This window comes from Prionailurus bengalensis, chromosome C1 (assembly GCF_016509475.1).
Source record: "Prionailurus bengalensis isolate Pbe53 chromosome C1, Fcat_Pben_1.1_paternal_pri, whole genome shotgun sequence".
NCBI classification, from domain to species: Eukaryota; Metazoa; Chordata; class Mammalia; order Carnivora; family Felidae; genus Prionailurus; species Prionailurus bengalensis.
The window spans coordinates 127962846-127981446 of NC_057345.1; the positions used below are offsets into that span (position 1 = coordinate 127962846).

General features: G+C 37.8%; 1 protein-coding gene across 1 annotated transcript in view; it reads right to left on the bottom strand.

The window, feature by feature from the left end:
• Nucleotides 1-2245: 2245 nt before the first annotated feature.
• The window catches only part of MCM6 (minichromosome maintenance complex component 6), a 39082-nt gene continuing 22726 nt past the window's right edge, over nucleotides 2246-18601 (bottom strand). Inside the window, exons 10-17 of the mRNA XM_043573321.1 lie at nucleotides 17614-17721; nucleotides 16423-16578; nucleotides 14350-14478; nucleotides 12271-12432; nucleotides 10463-10598; nucleotides 9189-9344; nucleotides 7223-7362; nucleotides 2246-2742 (exon numbers count right to left, since the gene is read on the bottom strand). Of these exons, the coding sequence (XP_043429256.1) occupies nucleotides 2626-2742; nucleotides 7223-7362; nucleotides 9189-9344; nucleotides 10463-10598; nucleotides 12271-12432; nucleotides 14350-14478; nucleotides 16423-16578; nucleotides 17614-17721 (1104 nt within the window). The 3' untranslated portion in view covers nucleotides 2246-2625. The remainder of the gene's footprint in view (nucleotides 2743-7222; nucleotides 7363-9188; nucleotides 9345-10462; nucleotides 10599-12270; nucleotides 12433-14349; nucleotides 14479-16422; nucleotides 16579-17613; nucleotides 17722-18601) is intronic.

The following is an 18601-nucleotide window of genomic DNA, read 5'->3' on the forward strand; positions in this document are numbered from 1 at the left end:
TTCCCAGTTCTCTTTTGTAACTGATTTCTAGTTTCACACCATATTATGGTCGGAAAAGATACTTATTTCAATCTCAAATTTATTAAGACTTATTTTGTGGTGTAACATATGATCTACCCTGGAGAATGTTCCCTGTGTGCTTAAGAATGTGTTCTGTTACTTTTAGATAGAATGCCCTGTCCTGTATATGCTTGGTAAGTCCATTTGGTCTAATGTTATAGTCAATGCTTCCTGGGGTGCCTGGGTGGCTCAGTTTGCAAAGCATCAGACTCTTAATTTTGGCTCAGGACATGATCTCACGATTTGTGAGATTGAGCCCTGCATTGGGCTCTGTGTTGATAGCGCAGAGACCTGCTTGGGATTCTCTGCCCCTCCCCTGCTCATATCCTCTCTCTCAAAATAAATATACTTAAAAATATTGTAAAGACATTGTTTCCTTATTGATATTTTGTCTGGATTATCTATTCATTGATCACAATAGGTACTGAAGTCTCCTACTATTATTGTACTTCTATTTCTCCCTGTAGGGATGTTAATACTGTCTTTATATATTTAGGTATTCCTATAGCTGTATTTGCACATTTTCTTCTCCATGTGTCCTATAGGTATTTCCATTTCAAACATACAGGTTTAGTTTTGTTTGTATATCCTACAATATAGTTGTATCACAACTTATGTAGTCATTTCCTTATTGATGGACATCTGTTGGAATTTTGTGGAAAACACATTAAGTTTATAGATAAGCTAACAAATGACAACATTCAAGTCTTCCCATTCAGAAACATGTTACATCTATCCACTTACTAAACACTTGTCTAATTTTCTTCATAAGGATCTAATACATGCTCCATCATCCATTAGCCACTTCATCACCTCCCTGACAAGTAACATGTAGAAGAAAAGGGCATGTGGAATGTGTGGAAATATAAACACACTTATTCAGATATGCAAAAACTTAGGACTTCATTTGCAGTAAGGCCCTCCCTCACCTTGCTCTGGAGCCCCTACTCAAATGGCAAAATTGGGAAGAGGAGAGCAGATTAACCAAAAAAGAACTCCTCTTTCCTAGGTTTCGAATTTCCCCTTGGGTAAATATTGATAAAATTAAAGTTCAAATTCCTGTCAGGCTATTTCTTTCAGGTCCTCTCCATCCCATTTTATCATGTTGGGAGTCAGTGCAGAGGGGCTTGCTGTCTCCTGGGTTTTCACTAGAATATTCTTCCTATCGCCTATTACTGAATGTCCTATTTGTGCCTTACACTAGCATCTCCTAACTGCCTCAACAGGGAGTTTGAGATCCTGTACTCTGAGGTTTCCTCTTCCCAATAGCTTCACCTACCCTCATTAATTAGAAACATACTTTTGACAGAGGAATTTAGTCTGCATCTGCTAATTATGCAACTTCTTCACTTAATCTTAGCCAAAAGGCCGAGAAGTGATAACTGTGCACTTCTTTATTCATTTCCAGTCCTCTTCACCCTATTGTTTTCAAGCCATTGGACAGTGAAGTTATTATTAATGAACTCACATACAAAATACAAACATTCCCTGACCCTAAAGGCCCCCAAATGCCCAACTGTTGTTAAAAGGTACAGCAGAAACTGCTACATCATTAACATACTGATGATGAAGACGTTTATAAAGTTTATTGTGCTATCTTAAAAAACAAAACAGAATTGGAATTAATCTCGGAAGGTAATTTCCAAAGCCCCTTAGCCTTTATATGAATTCTAATAAGGACTCCTCATAGGAAACTAATCCTAGAGGCTTATAATGCCACACACTTCCACCCACCTGCCCCACAGTAAGCAAACTGGGAACAAGACTCATGTTAACAAGCATAGCTGCGCCCCCATAAATCAAGTTTGAACTGTGTGGGTACATTTATACGTGGATTTTTCCAATAAATATATTGGAAAAATTTCCAGAGATCTGCAAGAAATTTCAAAAAACTTGTAGACAAATCTTGTAGTCTAGAAATACTGAAAAAATTAAGAAAAAGGTATTAAGAATACAGTATATAATACATATAACATACAAAATATGTGTTAATCAACTGTATATTATCAGTAAGGCTTCCAGTCAACAGTAGGCAATGTTAGTGGTTAAGTTTTGGGGAAGCCAAAAGTTATATACAGATTTTTGACTGCATGGGGGAACTGGTGCCCCCAACCTCCATGTTGTTCAAGGGTCGAATGCAGATGAAAGCAATAATTAGAGTAGGGTGGAAATAAAAATGGACAACTGCAGAACACATTATTTTATTTTGACAAAGAAAAGCAGTAGTTGGCAATTGTAAAAAGTTACCTCTCCAGTAAGATACTATATACCATAAAAATAACAGACCTTTTTCTATACATGAAAACAAGTCCTCAGTTACAGAAAGCACACATCATTGGGTTCCAACTTCATTTAGACAAGCACGCTAAACAATGTGCTAAAGCTTTTGTTAATATAAAAGCATATTACAGGAACGTGACATACAGGACCACCAACTAGGTCCTTATTCCTCAAAATAAATCTTCCTGAAGCCTTGTTCCCAGAAACATTTCTCTTGCTAGTAGAGCTACATCCAGACTCTAGGCCGGAAGGTAGGGGCCAGTTTTTCTGGTTACTTTCAATATCTTAATCTTCAAGCAAGTAATTAGGGTTAACTACTAAGTAGGGATCCTCTTCATAGCTCTCACTTCCTTCTGTAGAGCCTTTCAGTCCAGCTTGGGTGAGCTCAATCAGAACATGATCCTGTGAAACACAAAGATTTGTCCTGAGGTCTCCAGCAATAGTGTAAAAATGCCCCATCCACATAATTTGACCCTTCTGAGTATTTGCAACTAGCATTTTCTTCCATTTCTCCTTCATAAACTCTCAGAGAAAGGACTATACCTTAAAATCTTTACCAAGTTTTGCTACACCCCTTTCCCATTAGGATACAGATCTTTTATAACATAAATCTCTTTTGAAAAATTACAACATACACAGGCAAGCTCAACGTTGTGATTTTAGTAAGGTTTCCTGGCATACTATATCTTGTAAATATGATTTCAAAAAAGACAAAATACATGAATTTTAAGGTTATGCAATTGTGTAAAATCCTGATAAATATGGTTATCATTCTGTTTATCACTCTGATAAATGTTCTAATTTCATTTAGTATAAATTTTTAGTTACTAGCCACTAACTCTTTCATATACCACCCATTCATAATTCAGTTAGAGGTATAATCTAAAGATAATTAACATGGAAAAATTTTCACTCTGAGCTAATAAAAAAAAGTAGAACATGCCACATAGCTTAAATGTACCTGTAAGTTGATCTAAAATACCCACAAATGAGAGGAACTCCTAGCCAAGCCCATATAGAACTCAGGAAATAGTATTCGATCTTAAGAAGGTAGAAATGTCCTATAGTATGAGCACTACTGCCATCAAGAGGAACTGGACACTTTTAAGATCTCACTTTATGTACTAACAAGCCCTTACAGGAAGAACACTTGATCAGCACAGTGTAATTTCTCTAGTCTTTTGTAAATGAGCTAGCTAGCTCAGGTGATGTCAAACTTAAAAAGGTAGCTCCAGTTTAGATCAGCTAATTTTACCAAATGTCCCAAAGTAGACTTGTGGTGTGGGTCAATTTATCTTACACTGATCCCAGAAGGCATTAGGAAGGGAAGGGCTGGCCTGGTGCAAACACACTGCCCAGCACTAGAAAGACAACTGAATGTTTACCACCCGAATTCAGATTTTCATAGATATTATACCACCTAATCATACACTCATCTACTCACACAAGTAAAGGGTTTTTCAGATGATACAATCCTGATAATGTGACACTCATAATATTTATAGAGTGAACACTGTAAAGTGAGCTACAGGGCAATTGAATCTGCCACTTAAACATAAAAATTCAATCACTCATCAAATATTTGATCTATGTGCCAGGCACCACTACAGGTCTTGGAGGTAGAATGATCAATAAAACAAAGTCCCTGGCCTCCTGGTGCTTGCACTCTAGTAAGTCAAACTGAAAACCTAGTGCCAGGCAATGATAAGCACTATGAAGTAACACAAAGCAGGGTTAGGGAGTGATAGCAAGAAGGAGGCTCTTATTATTTTTTTTAAATGTTTATTTATTTTAGAAGGAGTGGAGGGGGACAGGAGGGAGAGAGAGGGAGAAAGAAGATCTGAAGTGCTGATAGTGCAGAGCCTGACGTGAAGCTCGAACCCATGAACTGTGAGATCATGACCTGAGCTGAAGTCGGATACTTAACTGACTGAGCCACCCAGGTGCTCCAGGAGGCTCTTATTTTGACAGGTTAGGCAAGAACCACCTCTTTGAGAAGGTAACATTTGAGCAGACACCAGAATGAAAGAGGGAACCTAGGTAAAGAGACAAAGGACAAGTGCGAAGGTCCTCATGTTTGGTGTGTCTCTGGAATAGTGACAAGGCCAGTATCACTGAGTAGCAACATGAAGAGAGTCCTATGCAAGAAGGTGAAGAGGTATACACCTAAGGAGGGGTTTGGTTGTAGAGGTTCTGCAGGCCATGTTATGGAGACTGGATTTTATTGTTAATGTGAAGGAAGAACGGGAAGGTAGGGCATGAAAACGTTTTGATTTGTTAAAAGATCTGTCTGGCTGCTGGACAGAGAGCTAGTACAAAGGGGGACAGTTAGGAGGCTCCTGTGAAAGTTCAGGCATAGTAGCTTGAGTAAATGTGAAGGCGGTGAGAATAGAACACAGAATATATACACTGAAGGCAGGGCTCACAGGATTTGCTGCTTAAAGGAGAGGCTATGAGGGAAAACTGGCATCATGGATGATTCTAACGTGTTTGGCTTAGAACAACTGAGTAAATGGGAACACTGGGGGGGTGGGGGACAGAACTGTTTTGCACACATTAAGCATGAGATGCCTATAGTTCACAAGTAGGCAGCTGGTTACCGACATCTGGAGTTTAGAGGAGAGGTGACAGCTGAATCTGGGAGACATCAGTGGATGGATTTAAATTCATAGAACCAAATGAGATCACTTAGGTAATCAATGTAAATACAAAAGAGGTCTGAGGATTGAGTACAGCACTCCATTTAAAAAGTGACAAGACTCAGGAAAAGAGACTAAGAGGAAATAACCAAAGAGATAGGAGAAGACCCAGGAAAATATGGTGACTCAGAAGGAGCAATCAACAGTGACAGACCAATAGGCCAAATATAGAGAATGACCAACTGATGTGAGTAGGGAGGAGGCATGCCTGTAATGATCCTGTTAGGGACTGGAAGAAGTCATAGCACTGGGCAGTGCCACTGTGAGGTAGGTAGGATCAGTAAAGAAGAATCCACTTGATGGGAATGCAAGCTGGTGCAGCCACTCTGGAAAACAGTATGACGGTTCCTCAAAAAACTAAAAATAGAACTACCCTATGATCCAGCAAATGCACTACTAGGTATTTGTCCAAGGGATACAGGTGTGCTGTTTTGAAGGGACACATGCACCCCCATGTTTATAGCAGCACTATCAACAATAGCCAAAGTATGGAAAGAGCCCAAATGTCCATTGATGGATGAATGGATAAAGAAGATGTATATACATACAATGAAGTATCACTCGGCGATCGAAAAGAATGAAATCTTGTCATTTACAACAGATGAACGTAAGGGAAGGGAAAGAAAAATAATATAAAAACAGGGAGGGGGACAAAATGACTCACAAATATGGAGAACAAACAGGGTTACTGGAGGGGTTGTGGGAGTGGGGGATGGGCTAAATGGGTAAGGAGCGTTAAGGAATCTACTGAAATCATTGTTGTATTATATGCTAACTAATTTGGTGTAAATAAATAAACAAAACAAAACAAAATAAATTTTTGGTCTCTATCCCAGACCTACTAAATTACAAATTCTGGGAGTGGTTCCAGTGATCTGCGTTTTAGTAAGTTTTTCAGATGATTCTGATGCATGCTAAAATTGAGAACCATTGGATTAAACTGAGTTACTCAAGTGAAACCTCCATTTTATTCATTTCCTCAAAATGGCCTCCCTCAGGGCTGTATGTTCCAGGCCCCTTGGAGGTTTATGTATGCCCTGCCCAGAATGCAGTAAAGCTTGTTCTTATCTTTCCTATAATGGCTAGATAACTAGTAGAGGTAACAGTTTCTTCCCCTCCCTCTCCTGTGGCACACAGACGGGGCAACGAGTGTGTTAAATGTTAAACCCTTTGACCTCATCACAGTGACCTCTGCATATCCCCGCACCTCCTTGCTTTATAAAATCTGTGGATTAAGTTCTGGACTTTACAAAGGGTATCTGCTTAGCACCTGGATCATCGTCCACGTGACTCCCCTTGTCATTAAGTTACCCTGAATAAAACTCTGTGTATATGGTAAAAAAAAAAAAAAAAAAAAAAAAGAAAAAAAAAAAAAAAGGAAAAAAAAAAGAAAAAAGAAGAGTCCACTTGAGATTAGTGGCATGAATTTAAAGTAGGACATGGCACGTGGTTGTATGCCTTTCTCCAGATACTTTTAACTGCTTGGATACGGCACAGTAAAAAGATTTAGATTTAACCAAGGCTGGGGTTTTGCCAATCAAGTAGAACAGAGAAATTACAGTTTAAAGTGTGAGAAAATAGTGATCATTGGGACAGACCATAGACTGTAAGCTGGGTGATGGGGGAGGTAAGGATGTGGGGAAGAGGAAATATAGAAAACAGGCAATAGAGGTCAGAATGCTTGCAGGTTTATGGTAAAGGGAGTGGAGTGGAAAACAAATATTAAAAATAGTTTGATAGTAAGACCCTAACCCTACCTTCCCAGATTTAACTTAGGTTCTGCTGATTCCAGCAGAGGAAGTAAGTCAATTAACTGCTGTAAATTCTCTCTTTTTTACAACTCATAATTCTTTTTTTCCTTTCAATGTTTTTTTTTTTATTTTTGAGAGAGAGAGACAGACCACGAGCAGGGGAGGGCCAGAGAGAGGGAGACACAGAATCTGAAGCAGGCTCCAGGCTCTGAGCTGTCAGCACAGAGCCCCACGTAGGGCTCGAACCCACGAATTGCAGTATCATGCCCTGAGCCTAAGTCAGGCACTTAACCAACTAAGCCACCCTGGCCCCCCACAACTCATAATTTTAACTAGATCCCAATGATTCAAATAAATGAACATCTATGAACCTGCAGGTATGAAGCATGGACTCCCTCCCTCATTAATAAGCAAGAGTAGCTATGTACGTACATAGTGGGTGAGTCGATGGATGACTTTCTCTATAATTCTCTTTTTATTTATAAGTTCCTCTTCAGAATCTATTTCTGATTCGATTTCCTTCAAATACCAGTTAACAAGCTCACTCCTCTTTAATGCAGACTCATCCTCTTCTGCAACAAAAAATACATTTCAAAAGGATTAAATTTTCCTTCTAGCAAATTGTATTGCCAATCCTTGGGGTTTGCATACACAAGATAATGTACAGATTAGATAACCATCAACCTGTCAGAAAGAATACCTGCTAAAATAAGGTTTGCAATGTTCCAGTGTAAGCCTGAAATAACCTGTCATATTACTTGTATTAAAGTATGCCTCACTTTATCCTGAGGAAAAAAAATCTAATAAAATAGAGATTATAAGAAACAAGTTTCTTGAAGCTATTAATATTTCAAAGTATGAAGCTGTTTCCTTCACCTTCTATGAGAATGTTTGCCGATAGTAATTGACAGCATAAATTAGCAACAGCAAGCAAAACTTCCTAAACATAACTTTTCCTTTTTGGAATAAGGAAGATTTTACACAGCTGAACCAAGAAGTGAAATCCAAGGGCATTCACTCAAAATAAAAAATTATCAACTTATTTCAGCAAGGTCTATCTATACTGAATGATTATCTACTTTGTCAGAGTCCAAAGAAGAAGTCCAAATTCACAAGAAAAGATGGAACCTGGATAATAGCGTAACTATCACAGAAGCAAAGTATTAATAAGAGAAACTCTTAGTCTTGGTTCTAGCTACTGTTAATAAAATGAAAAATGAAAAATAGGAAAATTCTAGCTTTACTGACAATGGCTTTGAAAAGTTTTATTATGGGTGTACTGAAACTTCAGTGGTTGGTCTAAATGTTCTCGGTAAGTGACCTTCTTGGCTTAAAGTTGTATTCTCTGTGCTGGACTAGAGAACAGCTGTCCACTTGAAGACTGAGAATTCATTACTACTAGGTGAACAGTATTTTTTTTTCTAAGGAAAAGAAGATCTAGCAGAATTTATCTGTGGAATGCATACAGTGCCTGGGCGCTAACCATTATCTTTGCTCCATCAATGGTTTGCCATGTTTAAAATTTGACTACATGAGAAAAAGACAAATGAAATACAATGTGAACACAAGAACATGTGAGCTCCCAAAAGTTTTTATGTGAGAAGAGGGTGGGAGGGCTAAAACCTGTCTGTCATACTGGCCTCTTTACTGCCTTCTCTCCTCCCTCCCACTGGTCTACAACTCCCAAGGGGCAAAAACTACAGGATTCAAATCTTTAGTAAGCTAAGACAACCTCACTGTTCTCTTCCTTCCACAGACAGGACACTGTGATGAGAGTGTCCAGAAGCCAGCATTTTTGGACTTTTAAATAAGAATTATCTGACTGCTAACCAGCAAATTAAAGTTTAAGTTCAACACCTTGATTTCATCATTTTCTATGCCAACTACAGGCATGGTGGAATAGCATAGTAAAGCAGTTAATTAAGATAGGCAGGATACTAGTGTCTAGATATCACACTTTATATACAGAGAAATGAGGATTTTACTTCATTTTTAGGTATAGAATATGTGCCAATATGGTCTTTTCAGTTCAATTACTTGCCTACAAAAATAAATAACCTAGAGTCATCCATTTCAAGTAAAGCCATTGTTAGGAACAGTGATTTTGCATCTGTAAAAACATTTAAGTGCTTCTTTATATATTATCAGATCCTAACTTCTGATTCTCAAAAATATTAAAATAGGTGAAGGACATTAAAAAATGACCTTTGTCTGACAATGAACTTGTGGGTGAAAGGTCCAGACTGTCAGATATACTGATAGATTCTTTGCCAAAGTGAGCCTCTATAACAATTTATGATGTCTTCCGACAAAACAGTCTTTAGCAGTTAGAAGTGGCTTATACAAATAAAACTTATATGAATGACTAAGCATGTGGCCATACTAGGTAAAGCCTTACCTTCCTCCATCTTTCTGAGGTGAAGCACAATAAGGTTAGAGATTCGGCAGTACTCAGAGAAGCCCAGCCTTAAGGAGGCTTTAGGAACAAAATCTTGGTTTATGTCTTCACTGTGGCCATTGATTCCATTCACAGGAGCAGGGCTGTCAACATGACCTAAGTGAAATATCAACCATCTGAATCTTGTTTTTGTGCCTCCAACACTCCCCCATCAAATGTTTATATAAGTATACTACTTCTATTTTAATACTAACTTCTACACAAGCATATAGTTACACTCAGTATTTAGTCATTTTACAAATAAATTAGAAACAAATTTGTAAATGCTAATAGTGAAAACAGAAACTAATTTGGAAGGAATGGGAAGGATGGCAGTTATGAAGATAAGATTCCCTGATCTAAAAGTTCATTTGCTGCTTCAGATTCGGTGTCTCCCTCTCTCTGTCTTTCCCCTACTTGCACTCTTTCACTCAAAAATAAACATTGAAAAAAAAAACGGGGTTGGGGGGGCACTGGGTGGCTCAGTTGGTTAAGCGTCTGACTACAGCTCAGGTCATGAGCTCGTGGTCCATGAGTTTGAGCCCTGTGCCAGGCTCTGTGCGGACAGCTCAGAGCCTGGAGTCTATTTCAGATTTTGTGTCTCCCTCTCTCTGTGTCCTTCCCCAACTCGCGCGCTCTCTCTCTCAAAACTAAATAAACATTAAAAAAAAATTTTTTTAAGTTCATTTGCAATATTATACACAAAATGTGAAAATCTGTTATTTGTCTGTTTTTTGGTTTTTTTAAAGTTTATTTATTTTGAGAGAGCGAGAGCACAAATGGAGAAACAGAGACAGGGAGAGAGAAAGAATCCCAAGCAGTCTCTGCACTGTCAGCACAGAGTCTGATGTGGGGCTCAAACTCACAAACCATGAGATCATAACCTGAGCGAAAAATCAAGAGTCGGATGCTTAACTGATGCCCCAGTATTTGTCTGTTTTAATGTAGTCAAGAACATGTTTTTACTTCAAAAGCAAAATAACAATAAATCAGGCCAGGGAATTAAGTTCACTGGCACCATTTTGGTGTATTTTCTTTCAATCTTTCACGCATAGATATTCTATATGAATTATTTAATTGTATTTTACCTTGTAAACAGTTAGTACAATTCAATATCCATTTTTTCCCTTTTGCTATACAGACTTCAAAACCATCAACAAGTGCACTTTTATCATAATATCTCAGAGAACATTTTAGTTCTTAACTCCAGAACAGTAAATGAACAAGTATCTCACCATTGATGCCATCTGGGCCCTCATCTACCTCCATCTGGGCCTCTTCTTCTTGATCTAGGTTGACATCAGGTGTTTCTACACGGATGATTGACTTATTCAGTAACCTGAAAGCTTCCTTCACATGTTTAGGCTGGACCTAAACCAATCAAGATGAAGTAAATCAGAAAGTCAGTCTTCTTGATATACCAAACAGATTCTCTCCTTACCAAATCACAGTGGCATTTTAATTTTTCTCACACTCTCCCTCTCTCACACACACATAAAACACCGTAACACCATAAGTTCACCAGAATGGCTTAAAAGGACCAACAATATATGGTATTGGAAATAATGTAGAACAACTTTCATTCACTGCTGGTGGGAATATAAATTGATACAACCACTAAAGGAAAGCCATTTTGGCAGTCTTTACTGATCTGAACACACGTATAACCTCTGACCCAACAATTCTACTTCTAGTGAACAGAAATGTACACACACATATATGCCATACAGACCAAAAGACATGTATCATAAGAACCCAAATTGGAAACTATCCAAATGCCCATTAACAGAAGAATGGGTGAGTCACTGTGATTTATTGACAGAATATTACACAGCACAAAAATGGAAAAACTAGTATTACATAAAACTCAGATGATATTTTATAGTTTTAATTCTTTATGAAAAAAACAGACACAAGGGGGAACATATTCTAGGACTGCATTTATACAAAGTAATCCTTAGATCTTTAAGGTTATCATTAAACCCTCACTTTTGTGATCAAATAATCTTTGACAAAGGTGCCAAGCCCATACCTTGGGGAATGGATAGTATCTTCAACAAATGTTACTGGGCAAACTGGATATCTTTTATGATAAAGAATGAAGTTAGACCCCTGCCTGACATCACATACAAAATTAACTCAAAATAGTTTGAAGACCTAAAACTATAAAACATTATGTAAGAAAACACAGGAAAAAAGCCTCAGGACACTGGATTTGATAATAGTGTCAAAAGCACAGGCAACAAAGGGGTAAACTGACAAATGAAATGATATCCCATTCAAAAACTTCTGAGCATCAAGGGAAACAATCAACAGAGTAAAAAAGGCAATCTACAGAATGGGAGAACTTATCTGCACATTATAAATTTGATAAGGGATTAATATTCAAAACACAGAGAATACCCATGTTCACCACAGCATTAATCACAACAGCCAAGAGGTGGAAGCAACCCAAATGCCCATTGATGGATCAATGGATAAACAAAATGTGGTACACAGCATCCCCCTTATTCTCAGGGATTATGTTCCAAGACCCCAGTGGATGCATAAACCATAAATAGTACTTAATCTTACATATACTGTTTTTCTTATTCATACATACGTCTGATAAAGTTTAATTTATAAATTAGGTACAGTAAGAGCTTAACAATAATTAATAAAATAGAACAGTTACAGCAATGTACTTAATAAAAGTTATGTGAATGTGGTGTCTCTCAAAATAACACTGCATTGTACTCACCCTTCTTTTGATGAGATGATGTAGCTTTAGGCTACTACTGACTTTCTGACAATACTTCAGGAGGATCATCTACCTATTAATGGTAACTCACCTCTATATGTACTCCATAACCTGGGAGATGATTATTTCATTATATTAATCAAACTAAATTCAATAAATACTTCACAGCAACCTTCTTCAAGGGAGAAATCCCAGCACTGCGTATCTTATGAGCACTCAACAGTATACCAAAGATAAAAACATGCTTATAAACCAATAAATCAATTTCTCTTTCCTCCCATTATGTTAAAGTGACTTTGATACCTCATCACAGCAGTGCATTCGAGCCATTGCTTCAGAGAGACGGATCATGCTCTCAAGTTGTCGCACTGTAATCCTCCACGAAGACTTGATTACTCCAGACCCATCCCTCTGGCGGAGACGTTTATATTGTTCCACAATGAAGTCCTCTGACTCTTTAGAAATCTGTTTCAGAACATCACTGAAGTCAGGGCTTTTCTACTTGATGGGAGTGGCATTAAATTTAAGAGCCTTCCAGGTAAAGACACTTTGGGGAAGTGAGAGGGTCAAAACTTTGAAGTCAATGACAGTTAATACTGAAATGCCTTTCAAAAGAAACTAAGGACACCTGTGAATTTCATATACTAATTTTATGAAGAGGAAGAGAACAGGGTTGGTATTTAAGCAAATGCCATTTTTTCTTATTTTTTTTAATGTTTATTTTTGAGAGAGAGAGACAGACAGACAGACAGACAGAGTGTGAGCAGGGGAGGGGCAGAGAGAGGGAGACACAGAATCCAAAGCAGGCTCTAGGCTCTGAGCTGTCAGCACAGAGCTCGACATGGGGCTCAAATCCATAAACCGCAAGATCATGACCTTAGTCGAAGTCGGATGCTTAACTGAGCCACCCAGGTGCCCTGCAAATGCCATTTCTAAGATACATAGCAAGCTGAAGCAGTGGAAAAGGATGTAATGTCTTTTAAATGTGTTGAATAATAACAACAAAGTAAGAATACTAAAAGAATACTCAGTTTTTCAGAGTAAGGAACTCAGCCTATTAAAGAAGCATGCCAAGGTCACAGAGGGATGAGTACACAGTCTAGAGAACAAAAGCCTCTTTACACGTATGTATCCAATAACCCTTGGTTTTAAATGCCTCATTAAGCTTTTTTAACGACAGTGAAAATCAATCTCAATATTATGGATAATCAGTGAAGTGACAGATAACTAAATCCTTTGGGTAAAGTCCCAAAAGTTGAGCCAGAAAAAAGTGTAAAAATCTCATCCAGAATCAAATTTTTTTCTTTTTGTATTCTACTTTAGGAAAATGTCAAACAAAACAAATTTCGAAATTTACTTTAAAAATGAATGTCCTGGATCTAGTACAGATTCAACTCAATAAATATCAATTACTGTAAAATATTAATCCACATTAATCACAATGACCTAAAGGAATCCAAACTTTTCCTCAAAGAAAGATCCAAGTAGACTACTGACTTAAGCTCATACAATTTCAAGATACTTAGGAATAAGGGGGCACCTGGGTCGCTCAGTAGGTTAAGCACCGACTTCAGCTCAGGTCATGATCTCATAGTTCATGAGTTTGAGCCCCATGTCGGGCCTTGTGCTGACAGCTCAGAGCCTGGAGCCTGCTTCGGAGGTTGTGTCTCTCTCTCTCTCTCAAAAATAAAATAAAAACAGGGGCGCCTGGGTGGCGCAGTCGGTTAAGCGTCCGACTTCAGCCAGGTCACGATCTTGCGGTCCGTGAGTTCAAGCCCCGCGTCGGGCTCTGTGCTGATGGCTCAGAGCCTGGAGCCTGTTTCCGATTCTGTGTCTCCCTCTCTCTCTGCCCTTCCCCCGTTCATGCTCTGTCTCTCTCTGTCCCAAAAATAAATAAAACGTTGAAAAAAAAATTAAAAAAATAAAATAAAATAAAAACATTAAAAAAAAGATTCTTAGGAATAATGGCTGAAATAAAAGTACATCGTATTTTATTTGGTTATTCAAAATTCTTCACCCATTAAAAATCCATGCACCGCCCCCCCCCCCCAACTTTCTAAGTAGGCTCAATGCCCAGCGTGGAGCCCAATGCAGGGCTTGAACTCACAACCTCAGATCAAGACCTGAGCCAAGATCAAGAGTTGGATGCTTAACCGACTGAGCCACCCAGGCGAACCCCCCCCCGCCATCAAAATCCTTTTATTAGCACTCAACAAAAGAAAATTTTTAGAAAGTTCCCTCTTCTTAACTCTCTGAAGAAACACTGTTCTCAAAACAAAACCCTCAAAAAGAAAAAACCAAACAAGTATAGGTTAATTTCCATAGAACCCTATTATGCCCTATTAAATGCCGTACTCCAGTACAAAAGGACGAGTTAGTTACCTTGGGTTTAAACTGTCTTGCAAAGAGAAGATACCTCCTGATATCATCAAGGGAATAGACACGATCAATTGAATCCTCAATTCTTGAATGCAAGTCTACTATACGTCTGGCAATAGCATAATCTGTAACCTAATTCAAAAGAAGAAAATCACTTTGATCAGTCACAACGATATCCACTTCAGATTATCCCGGGCATTAATAATTTATAGCTAAAAACAAGCTCTAATATGCCACTGAAACATGTATTAACGGGTACCAAGTTTCTGAGCAAAGTTTGGTACAGTTTCATTTCAAATCTAGGAAGTTTAATGCGTACCTTTGCCCTACTCTAAGAATATTCCTGAAGGAATTGACTGACTTTAATAACAATAGCAGAATTAAGTTTTTAGGGTACCCGGTGTATGCCAGGCACTGTTGCCCTAAGTGTGCCTGGAAGCATTAATTCATGTAACCCTCACAAAAATCTTATTAATTGGTAATATTATCTCCATTTTACAGGTATGTAAATTGAGACCCAGAGAGGTAAAGTGCCTTGTCTGACATCACAGTAAGTAATGGAGCCATGATTTGAACAGTCTAGCTTCAGAGTCCATGCTCTTAGCCACAGTATTATATTGCTGCTTGTGAACAGATAATCATTACAGGATTGTTATTAACATTGAAAAAAAAAACACTAAAAATATGGAATTTACTCTCATACCGTACACAAAAAAAGCCAAAGATATGTAAAAAAAAAAGTTAATAAGTGCATAAAGGGTACATGGGTGTTACATGTACAATTCTATTTCTTAAAACTTCTGTAAGCTTGAAATTATTTCCAATTAAAAAACTTCAAAAACTATCTTAAGGAACCATTCACAAACAAAAATATATGAAAATCAGACACTCCCTGGGAATGCAAGCTGATGCAGCCACTCTGGAAAACAGTATGTAGGTTCCTCAAAAAACTAAAAATAGAACTACCCTACAACCCAGCAATTGCACTACTAGGCATTTATTCAAGGGATACAGGTGTGCTGTTTCGAAGGGACACATGTACCCCCATGTTTATAGCAGCATTATCAACAATAGCCAAAATATGGCAAAAGCCCAAATGTCCATCAATAGATGAATGGATAAAGAAGATGTGGTATATATATACAATGGAGTATTACTCGGCAATCAAAAAGAATGAAATCTTGCCATTTGCAACTACGTGGATGGAATTGAAGGGTATAATGCTAAGTGAAATCAGTCAGTCAGGGAAAGGCAAAAATCCTATGACTTCACTCATATGAGGACTTTAAGAGACAAAACAGATGAACGTAAGGGAAGGGAAACAAAAATAATATAAAAACAGGGAGGGGGACAAAACAGAAGAGACTCATAAATATGGAGAACAAACCAAGGGTTACTGGAGGGGTTGTGGGAGGGGGGATGGGCTAAAGGGTAAGGGGCACTAAGGAATATACTCTTGAAATCATTGTTGCACTATATGCTAACTAACTTGGATGTAAATTAAAAAAAAAAATTAAATTAAAAAAAAGAAAAAAGAAAAAGAAAATCAGACACTACCAGCTATGAGTGAGGGTAAAGACAGGGAAGGGGGAGGATTGGGTTAGAGAGAGAGAGGGAGAGAGAATCCCAAGCAGGCTCCAAGCTCAGCACAGAGCCTGATGTGGGGCTTGAACTCAGAATCATGAGATCATGACCTGAGCCAAAATCAAGAGTTAGACGCTTAACCAATTGAGCCACCCAGGGCCCCCAGCAAAAAATTCTAATAAAAATCTTAAAGAGTGTGGCTGGAAGTTAGCTGTCAAGTTTTTTTTATTTCTTGATAATTAAAAAAATAGTAATGACAACAACAAAACTCCATATTCCTCAACATAATTAAGTGGAACTAACAATTCAAATGACTTTATTTTGATTTGCTCAATAAACCTTTTGCCCAGCCCTGTAGCATTCTGAAAGAAATGAAAGTCAGTGCAAATAAATGCACCAGCTGTTCAGAAGTACATGCTGCAGCCTAGTCTCCTTCAATTACTCAAACTGGAAATAACAAAGGAAGCCCACAGTGACACTTCACACGGTTACCTCATTACATTCATCCACAAGTATAAAGAAGAGATCAAATCGGGACATGATGGGAGCTGACAAATTTATATTTTGTTTCAACGATTTTGATCTGTCATAGTGTCCACTGATTGGGTTCGCTGCTGCCAAAATGGATGTCCTGGCATTCAGAGTAGCCTGACCACAAAAGAAATCATTGTCACAGGTTTAAAAAGACATTTGGAATGGCTAAGAAACATAGGACAAATGCTCAATCTTACTCATAATAAACTGAACCCAAACCAAAATACCTTAAGTAAGACATCATTTTTTACCTACTGAATCATCAAAATTAAAGTCTGATAATGTACAGCAAACAGGCACTCCCACATAAGGTGGTGGTATGACATACACACACTTTAAAGCCAGTAATTTCTTGTTAGGAATTTATCTTGCAGTTAGGTACAGGAAGATGTGCGTTCAAGGATATTTACTACAATATGGCTTGTAATCAAAGGCTGAAAATGACCAAATGTCACTCTATAGAAGGCTAATGAGCCAAAATGAGGAACAAAGACTTGAAAACATGTGGTAATAAAAACACTAAAATGGATCTAATATATGCTGGCATAGAAAGATTGCCAAAATACAATTATGAAGTTAAATGAGCAAGGAAGTAAACTGTATGTATTATGCTTATTTATGTATGAAAAATTCCTGAAAGAGCTTAACTTCAATATATACTCTGAATATTTACTGGTGATAGGAGTTGCAGGGGAAGATTTCGTCTTTTAATTTATATTTTACTGTAGCGCTTTAATTTTCCTTACCTACTTGGATGCATTACTTTTATTTACAAAGTTTAGTTTCTCTCTAATGTTGGTTACAATATTATGCTTATTATTTTCTTTTAAATAATCTATTGAGTTTGATTATTTTTGTTACAACTGGAAGCATGCACTGTCAAAGAAAATAGCTTTGTGGAAAATTTGAGGAGTAAAATGCTAAAAATTTCATCAGTACTTCCTCTACTTTCTGTGATAGTAAAACATTTTCAAAGTACCCTAAAAAGCGCCTATAATTTGGATTAATAATCCTCAGGGCTATGTGTCCCATTTCAACAATCAGCATTTCATGTTGAATAATGCATTTTATTCTAGTGAACATCTCTAGAACTACACTAATATTTAAGGCTAAGGCATGATGCAGCAGAACAGAGGTGGACACACATACCTTCACTCCTGCTTTAGTGATGGAGATGGTCTGCTGTTCCATAGCTTCGTGAATAGCAACTTGATCCCGCACATCCATCTTATCAAATTCATCAATACAACATACACCCTTGTAACCAAACAAATCTAGCATAAGAAACTGCCTTTGAGATGTCTTGAAATGGCAAGATATACTTGAAATGGCAAGTATAAATTTAAGTCTGTTACCAGAAACCTTTCCATTCTCTAAACAACTCTAAGATAGGTAAGTAAGCAACTTTTTTTAAACAAAATTTTTAAAACATGAGCAGGGAGAGGAGCAAAGGGAGAGAGAGAGAATCTTAAGCATGCTCCATGCTCAGCACAGAGTCTGAAGAGGGGCTCAATCCCCTGACCCTGGGATCATGACTTGACCCGAAGTCAAGAGTTGGACACTCAACTGAATGAGTCACCCAGGTGCCCCAGTAAGTAATTTCTTAATTTCCTCTCCTAGAGTAGGATAGTTCAACAGATCACAGAGTTAGAAGGAATCATATACTTTGACCCATTTTAAACTATGAACAAGATTAAAAACATAGTTACTGGGGTGCCTGGGAAGCTCAGTTGGTTGAGTGTCCAAGTCTTGATTTTGGCATAGGTCATAATCTCCCGTTTTTTTAAGCTCGAGCCCCACACTGGGCTCCACACTATTAGGATTCTCTCTTTCTCCCTCTCTGCCCCTCCTCAACTCGTGTTTTTTTCCTCTCTCTCAATAAATAAACTTAAAAAAACAAACAAAAAAAAAACACCCTACAGTTACTTATTGCATTTTTATTCAACAACAAAATCTTGTGTAAACCTCTAGGTCAAATATTCTGGGTCCCCTCAGCATTGATTTTAGGCTGAGGAAATGAAGGGTAAAGTTGCAATTACAAATGTGTATCTACACCTTATATGCCTTCACAGATCTAACAGATCTATGTCAAATACATGTAAAAGGCAACAAACATACTCATAGAGATGTCACTGTC